General features: G+C 40.1%; 1 protein-coding gene across 1 annotated transcript in view; it reads right to left on the bottom strand.

The window, feature by feature from the left end:
- Positions 1 to 3,002: 3,002 nt before the first annotated feature.
- NELL1 (neural EGFL like 1) overlaps positions 3,003 to 8,676 on the bottom strand; it is a 215,005-nt gene continuing 209,331 nt past the window's right edge. The window contains exon 11 of the mRNA XM_075501602.1: positions 3,003 to 3,154. Coding sequence (XP_075357717.1) covers positions 3,003 to 3,154 — 152 coding nt within the window. The remainder of the gene's footprint in view (positions 3,155 to 8,676) is intronic.

The raw sequence follows: 8,676 nt of genomic DNA, 5'->3' as shown, positions 1-8,676 counted from the left end.
CATCTTTTCTAAAAGCATGTCCATGGAAATATATTCCCTTTTCAAAGCTGCCTTCAGTTGATATTTTGAGCAATGAAAGAATTTTCCCAAGCTTGAAGCGGCCAGGCCAAGTCATACATTCTTATTACCCAAGCTCTGGCGCAATATTACGACCTTCCCCGCTGCATCCATTGATTTACACGTTTGTCCCTTGCTAGGTGACAAACTCCACTGTTTTCTCATAGTCAATGAGAATAAAGCTTTTAGAAGCACTGAGGTATCACAAGACTTCTCAAACAGATGTTATTTTTTTAAATGTTCTGCAAGCACTGCAGAGACACTGCAAGCGGTGACTCAGCTTGAAGACCACCGACATAGAAGGAAAGGGGGAAGGAAAGGGGGTTAACCAACAGATACACAAATGCAGCCAGCAAAAGCAACCGGCTGCCTGGGCTTTGGGCAATCTGCCAGAGCTGAGTGCTCCCTCCCACTGCCTTATGATTTTCATATGTTGTTATTATTATTATTATTATTATTATTATTATTATTATTATTATTTTGTGGGGGAGGGTTTAATGTTTTTTTTACTTACGTTCTTAACCTATTTATTGTTCTCCGAGTTTTGTCCTTCAGGGACGAAGACGAAACGTTTCAAAACATATGGAAGGGCAATGGCCCAGATGCACCTCAGGTACGCACTAGGATTTCAGTATACAGTCTATAAAATATGCCAGGACAAAATGCTGTTGCTAAGCAGATGAACCCTCTTTTATCAGAAATAGAGTGAATGACTCTGGCCCTGACTCTAAATACTCCACCATGCAAACAAGCTCGGTAACGTGATGAAAGTCAGTGTTCAAGAAACTGGGTTTTAGCTAGAGCGTGTAGTGCTATCTATCTGTCATTTTAACCAACTCTTCATTGCATTTTAAAATAAACATCGTGGTTTGAAATTTCTTTGTCAATATGGGTTAGCAGAATCTTTCAATTAATTTTTAATTGGTTAACCAGTATAGCGAAATAAAATAAACTGGTTTATTCTCTTCCTCGCTGGTACTCTGCAGCAGATGGTTCAGAAAAGCTATTTAGTTAAAATAACCCCGCTAATTTCACATTCTCTTTACAACTTGCATATGGCAAGATGAGCACCTCACCTTACGAACTTCCAGCGTTGCTGCGCGGGTCAAAGCGAGGGCAGTTTGTTTTCACGAAAACTCAGCCCTTCATTCTCCACAGAATACAGAACATTTGGGGCTCCTTTTTGCTGTGAGGTAGCCAAGCGCCCTTCCTTCTAATAGCGATGCGATGCAAGCAACGCTGGCCTTTTCAGCGACTGAGCCTAGCTCTGGGCCATTCAGAACCACAGTCTTGTCTACGCACCTGTCTTCTCCCGAGACCAGCCTGAGCCTTAAATCTTCTTCGTCCAAACCAGCTACGTAGGGTCAGCCTGACGAGGGACGGGGTCCCCCGTGCAAGCAGCACAGGTAGGCATCAGGATGCTACAAACGCTCCTTAGCCCCAGTCGCCTCAGGGCTTTTTGAAGGTTACGTCATGTTGCTTTGACTTCTCACGAAGCGAGTTTATTCAACGTTGCTCTCTCCATCATTCCTTTTACAGTATTTAAATGCGCCAGAGGAGAATTCTTAACATTTGGGAATCTGGTTAGGAATATATGGCTTTCACGTGGCGTTTTATTTATTAAGTCACAAAACGCTGTAAAATCTGCCATTTTTTTTTCACACAGCCACCCCAATAAGGTTCACTGCTGTGACTTTGAGCTGCCCGTCAACTTAGGACAATGTGTAAAAAGCTAATATAGCTGGACAATCTACAAAATATTGGTTTTGAAAATAATTATTTTTCCTCTGCATTTTTAAATCACAATGCTATCTTATCCCAAGGACTTCTAATAGCCAAAATTTGTAAAAGATGGGAATGTTTGTTACGAGTTACAAGTAAATTTATATATTTTCATTACAAAATCTTATTTTAACTTTTACTTTAATTGTATACTTTAAATCTTAGAAAGAGCCCTTTGCACCTATGGACATAATAAATGAAACTTACAGTGTTAAAAAAAAGTCTTGCACAGAAGCAGCAGAAAAACTTTCATAGAAAATTCACAGAAATGAGTAGAGATGAAGTAACTGAAATTCCAAAGAAAGGACATAGAACTATGACAAGTGGATTTGTATCTCTATAGAAAGTTAAAATGGGGTCCTTTCTAAATAGTTTTAAACTCATCTGATAAAATATCATATAGAAATTATGTATAAGGCATCTGAGAATAAGTAAAAGGGTGGAAAAATCTTAAGGCAGAGGTAAGCCACAATTACCATTCTTTACTATGATTTTATTACCGCTTACTTGCTGCAGTAGCACACAAAGTCTTACAGCCAGTCAAGGGCACCCAGACTACAAGAACCAGCGCTAAATCCTCTTGGAGGCTCATCCTTCGTCCTCCCATAGAAACAACCTACAAATTCCTCTGCACCCTTTGAAAATCCTCTCCGTTCATGCTCTCAGGGCTTTATTCTGCAAACACGGTGCATACAGTGAGGGATGCTATTTGCGTAATTCTAAAAATAAAACGATGAAGATGCCAAGCAACGTAAAACAAACAAATCAAAGCAACACAGCCACACCCCAAACGTGTTCTCATATCACTCTGTTGAAATCTGAAAACAGAAAACCCACTCTTTGCCTTTCGTGGCCTGCCATGCTCCCCAGAAAGCCTACTTTCACTTCAGGTTTTAGAGCAACTTATTATGATAAATGGCGAGGCGCAGAAAGTCACACTTTGGAGCTCCGACTGCCTCCCTCTTGCAATAACCATTCAAGAACGTGACGCGTCTTGAACCAGCACCCACGCTGCGTGGCTGGGGATGCTGACAAACACAGACACGCTCGCTTGCATTCTCATTTTAGCCTTAAACACAGTAACTGCTCAGGACAGTGTCTCAATAGTCACTTTATAACACCATGCAGAAGGAGAAAAAAAAAAAAAAAAAGCGCTATGCTGATCATTGCTTACCAACACAGGACTCCCCGGAAAGAGAATAGCTTCCATTGTCATGGAAACCGCTTCTGCACTCACAGTGGTACCACCCTGGGAGGTTAACACAGCGTGAATGGTTGTGACACTCAATGATCCCCTCTGCACACTCATCAATATCTGCCTCAGAGAAAAACACAAGCCAGCCAGGAAATTAATTTCCTTCGACACCAATGCTTTAGGTTTGTTTGTTTTTTTTATGTTGTTGGTTTTTTCTTTTTTTTTTTTTTTTTTTTTTTTTTTTTAAATCAAAGTCTTCCTTTAATAGATGGATCAAGGTTTATTACGGTTCCAAACAACAGACACTTAAAACATGACTCACATAACAACAATAAAAAAGAACAATAATACATCATGGTATTTGATACATACAAGACATTCGCTTACACCGTGATTTGATTAAAACGCAAAGCAAACATGCAGATTTTTTTGTTCTTTCTTTGTTTGTTTTTCTTTAACTCAGAAGTTACGTTTGCCTCTGCACATAGAGCAGTGCAGAGCAGGTTCTCCACTGAAAAGGCAGTTTCAGCAATATTCCTGCTTCACAAACTGCACGTCCCAGGACACCTTGGAAAGAAAAAGCATTTTCTTCAGGATTTGTATTTCTAGTGTTCAGCTGCGATATCTGCAGCTATCTGGCACTTCAGGTGCTCAGAACGCTTCGCAAACAATTGTTAATCTCTTTTGTTTATACGTTCCCCATAAATACCTAGTCCAGGTATAACAGCGTGTGACAAACAGAAAAGGCAGTCCGTGTTTCAGCTGCAATAAAACATTTAGCTGGAAAAGAGTGAGGCAAATGACAGCAAGTCCGTAGCAATGGAAAGGTACAGCAAGATGAAAACCCTGCTGAGTTTCCATGAATGTGCTGTTTTTATAAAGGAGTTTTTAAAATTTCTGTAACACGGGCAATAAAGATCTCATAATTGCTAGTAACCTTGGTTAATCACGGCTGGCACCTGGCTGCTTCTCCCCTTTGAGCATTTTTCAGCACATTTTGTAGGGTTGTAATTAAAATTAGCAAATTAATTATATGTTAACCTTGCGGTAATTTAAGAAGCTATTATATTCTCATTCCTCTGTTTAGCTCGAGCTTTTTTTTAAAAAGAAAAAAAAATTTGGACAATTTTCAGCTGGGTACCTTATCAATTAAAATGAATCTCAAATTATTCACAAACATTAGCCATTTTCACCCACTGAGCTTTTTTTCTTGGCAATCGGCACATTTAAAATATGCATAAAATTGTGTACACCAAACACACAAATTCGGGGAGAATAGGCTCTGAAACTGAATTTAGTTCTGCAAGCATCAAAGGACAAATGTCTCACGATCCTGATGCAAGACTGAGTTAGGGTTATTAAGTAGCCACAGAGCGTAGCTTTTATCTCAATTTACAAAGTACATACACCAATATGGTTTCATGGACTGCAGTGGAGTCATGTTGATGTATGCTGAAATTGATTTGAATGAAACATCCTTCAATACAATTCCATTTTCTTACATCTTACAAGCAATACCATAGAAAAGTTCCATTTTTCCTCATTTAAGTAACAATATTTATTCTTGTTGAAATATGGCTGCGAAACCTAAACAAATGCCTTTTTCCAGTTTTGTGTTCACCCTCACTCACGAATGAAGCAAGTTATCTACATAACAGGGTTATAACCACTATTTATTTCTAGCTTTATTCAGCTTCCATCTAACAATAAAGTCAATTTTTTTATGCTTTAAAATCTGTCACTGCTGCCACCTTTTCTGTACTTTTTATTTTATAGAAGCTAATTTTAGTGTTAAAACACTGCACAAATCTAGCTGTCCATCAACGATGAGTGCTGCTTGCAAACTCAGACACTTTCAATTCATTACAGCAAATGGAATTTATAACCATGATCTTTTCACATGTCATGGCTGATGGAACAAGTTTAATCCTATTTGGAAAGCGAATGACTTTGCTATTGCAGGTCAATTGCAAATGAATCCTTCTTCTTGCTTGCTTCTCTTTCCCAGCGTTGAATCAGAGAACGTTCCTGTTTAAAGATTGCTTCCTCGGGTCAGTCCTCTACTGGACCTCTATCCATTCAATTTTGCATTTTTAATTTACAAAATCAATAGAGTTTTCCTAAAGTTCATTTCTAAACTTGAGCCCTTTTGAAAGTGTATTTGATTTAGGCTCATGGTGTAGGATACTAATTGACTGGTAGATTACTTTTCAGAAAGCCTGTCTGCCAGGATACCAAAACTAAACAGCAGTTAACTTCACGGAAGAAGAGCGTCAGTGTATGAGTCTCTAGATTATGTCAGAAAAGTAGAAAAATATATAGAACTATTTCAAGACTAGATGACTTTATTGTGGCCGTACCATACGTGTCTATAGCTTTTGTCCACTGATGTTTAGGGAGACACAAACCAATTTCTTAAACCAGCAGAGCTGGGAAAACTGGACTCGCCTTGAGTTGTATAGGTTCTTCCTTTACTTCCTTGATCTCCTTAAACCGGTGGAGTTACACCAGCACTGCCCTACCCATGCCACGGACAGAGAGCAAGGGAAAAGGAGGTGCTGCGCGGGCTGCTTTGGGAAAATCTCCCATGAAAGACACCATTGATGCAGAAGCAACTAGTTAAAAAAAAAAAAAAAAAAAAAATCCTTCAAGCCCTGCTCCCTACCACTGCCTCTCCTCACCCAGAGCCATTTCCAGGGGTGCCCTGCTCCCCTCCTCGTTGGGTTAAACTCAGCGCTCCTCCTTGCTCCTCAGCCCAGCCTTCTGCCTGCGCGTGGGTGGGTGTGCGTGCTGGAGGTGGGCTGGGCTGGGCTCATGGTGCGGGGAGGACAACGGGGACGCAATCCTTCCCCTGCTTCTGCAGCAAGTTAGTATTCCTTCGGCAACACAGCAGCAGCAGCGCCATGTAATATAATATGCACGAAGAGTGGTATAAACAGGGAAAACCATTAGCAGCTTCTCCATTTGTCTAATACATCGCAGTTTCTTATTTCCATGCTTAAAATGATGTACATAAAGAGCAAAAGGGGAGAAAATATTATGATTAGGTCTGTAAGCTTCTCCTGTGGTCTTGTGCATTATTTGTAGCAGATGTATAAACATATCTCCGCAGGTATAAGAAAATATTATGGATTTGTTTTAGAAACTCAGAATGATTTAAGATGCTCATAATACCAAGAGGGAACTGCAACTAACAGCTTTATAAAATGGTGTATCATATACCGTGACAGTACTTAGTTCACCTAATAGACCATTTCCATCTGGACATACTATGGCTTTTGAAAACCCCTTTTTGGACTTTTTCTGCATAGGAAGATGTTGCTATACATAATGGCCAGTTCAGGGAATTAGAATCAATTCACCTTTCTTCATCTTTGCTTTTCCATCTTTAGATCCTAGCACTATATTTGCATACTTGCCGCAGGATGAATATATTTTTATCAAAGTCTGGTTTTGGGTTTTGCTATACGATTTGAGCTATATATGCGCTATTTGCATGTGTGCGTGTTTTGTGTGTGCAGGTGCTTACCAGAATACACTATATACCCTTTCTTCATAAAGTTATGTGAAGCTGAAAGGAAAGTGTATACCTCTGACCTGAGAGTGCAAACAGTACCAAAATGATAATCATTCTTCAAAGGAGCGCAGAAAAACCCGTTCAGAAATTCGGGGAGGACACAGGCCAGAGGAAACAACGGGTGGACATTTTTTGGCTGCATTCCCACGCTTTAGGTCTCGCCTGCCCTCAACGCTCCTGGCAGCAGAGCGAGCGCGCGGGGCTCCGGGCTCTGCCTCCTCGCAGCATCGCAGCATCCCGCCACGGATGGCGGAGCCTGAGCCTTTACACGCGCATCTTCACCTCGTCATCCCACGCGGCTAAGCCACGCTCACAGAAGTCAGTGAAAACAGGTTCACCGACTCACAGATTTGTACGGGCTTTCTGTATATCTGCGTTAATAGCTAGACAGTCTAAAAGAGTGCTCGTGAGAAACGGCAAATTTAGTATTTCTTTGGGCACTGAAAATTTCCCATAACCTTAATTTGCTTCTGTAGTCTTTGGCTAAATATCTGCACTACCTTTGCATTAAGTGAAATAGTTTTCATTTCTAGCTGAAATGAAAAGCCTTTTCTAATGCAATGTAAGACATCGCTGCTCTTACCCCCATGGAACTATTTTTGCAGTTTTTTCATTCAAGCCTTCTTACAGCATCCACGTAAAAGGAGATCCTGTATAGACCGTTCCACTGCTCGCTTTTACCCCACTCAGTTATTTAACTGTCATTAGTACAGAATTGTTAATGGATCTGGCAACACTCCACTATAACGGCTTTGCAAAAGCTCAAAAATGGCACATTTTTGTATTGTAGAATAAAGGCAACAGTTGCTTTTGAATGAGCACTTGCAGAATGTTAATCCTGTCCTTTAAGGACAGGTCTGTAATTTTTACTTTTACCATCCCAGCTTCTTGCATTATTCATAAAGGTATTTATGCAGACAAGATAAATAGGATAATTTACCTCCAAATAAAACACAATGGCTTCAGAACCCAGTGAAAAAGTAAAATTAAAATAATTCAATCTTTTCTAATGCTTCATCACATTTAAGTCACTGCGTGATAATACTGAAAGGAAAACTGTTCAGCATCATGTAATAGCTAGCAATCTACAGCTCCAATGAGACAGAAGAGTTTTATTATAAAAGTGTCTGTTCATCAAACTCTTACTGCGCTCTTTTTCATGCAAAAAAGATAAGATCCGTATCTTTAGCTCTCTGTTGATCAGGAGACCTAAAAGCAGGGAAAGCCTGTACTAACAAGAAAGGATCACACAGGTCTCAAGCTTCCTGAATTAAAATCGTACCCTGACAGTTAACTCCAGAGCATTACAGCTTTGTTTTCCACCTTAGAGTAGTTTTCTTCAACATAAAAACACCAGAAAAATTCACCCAGCCAGCCGAGGCGTAAGTTGTACGTACAATACGGCCTCTTCTCATCTCCTCCTCTCGCACGAGCCTCGCTTCCACAAGACAGAGATAGCGAGAAAGGGATATCACTGCCAGCACTATGCAAACAGCTTCCCCGCTGCAAAGGAGTCATTCGACTACTTCAAATAAACCCTGAAAGCAAAGACAATCGCTTTGGATGAGCAGAGATGAAAAATTCTCTCTCTCTCTCTCTCAAAAAATCTCCCACCTGCCTACCTTTATGCCAAATTCAGTTCATGTAAGCAAATAAGAATTCTACTGTTTTACATAAACTTATATAAAGGCTGAATTTTATCCTTTATTATTAACTCTTATAGTGGCTATACTATTAAATCTCTACATTAGCTTTGACAGGCCGCCACAGTTATCAAGAAGGGCCTGCATTTATTTTTAGATATATGCAATACAAAGCAGAAATACACCGACATCGGCCACCCTTAAAGTCTGCGAGATTTTTCCCAGCGCAAAGTAGAAGGGGCTACGACACTCTGACCTTGTCACAGGTTTACAACGCAGCGTGCCTGAAATACCAATGATACAGCAATGGGACAGCAATTTAGCTATTAAACAAATGGTAACTTAGAAGAACACAGATAACTATATAATTTAGTTACATTTGAATAATGACTCCTGGCTGTTGCTCAATCTCATGGGGCCAG

Source organism: Mycteria americana, chromosome 5, assembly GCF_035582795.1.
Source record: "Mycteria americana isolate JAX WOST 10 ecotype Jacksonville Zoo and Gardens chromosome 5, USCA_MyAme_1.0, whole genome shotgun sequence".
NCBI classification, from domain to species: Eukaryota; Metazoa; Chordata; class Aves; order Ciconiiformes; family Ciconiidae; genus Mycteria; species Mycteria americana.
This window is presented reverse-complemented; position numbering and strand designations above follow the sequence as displayed.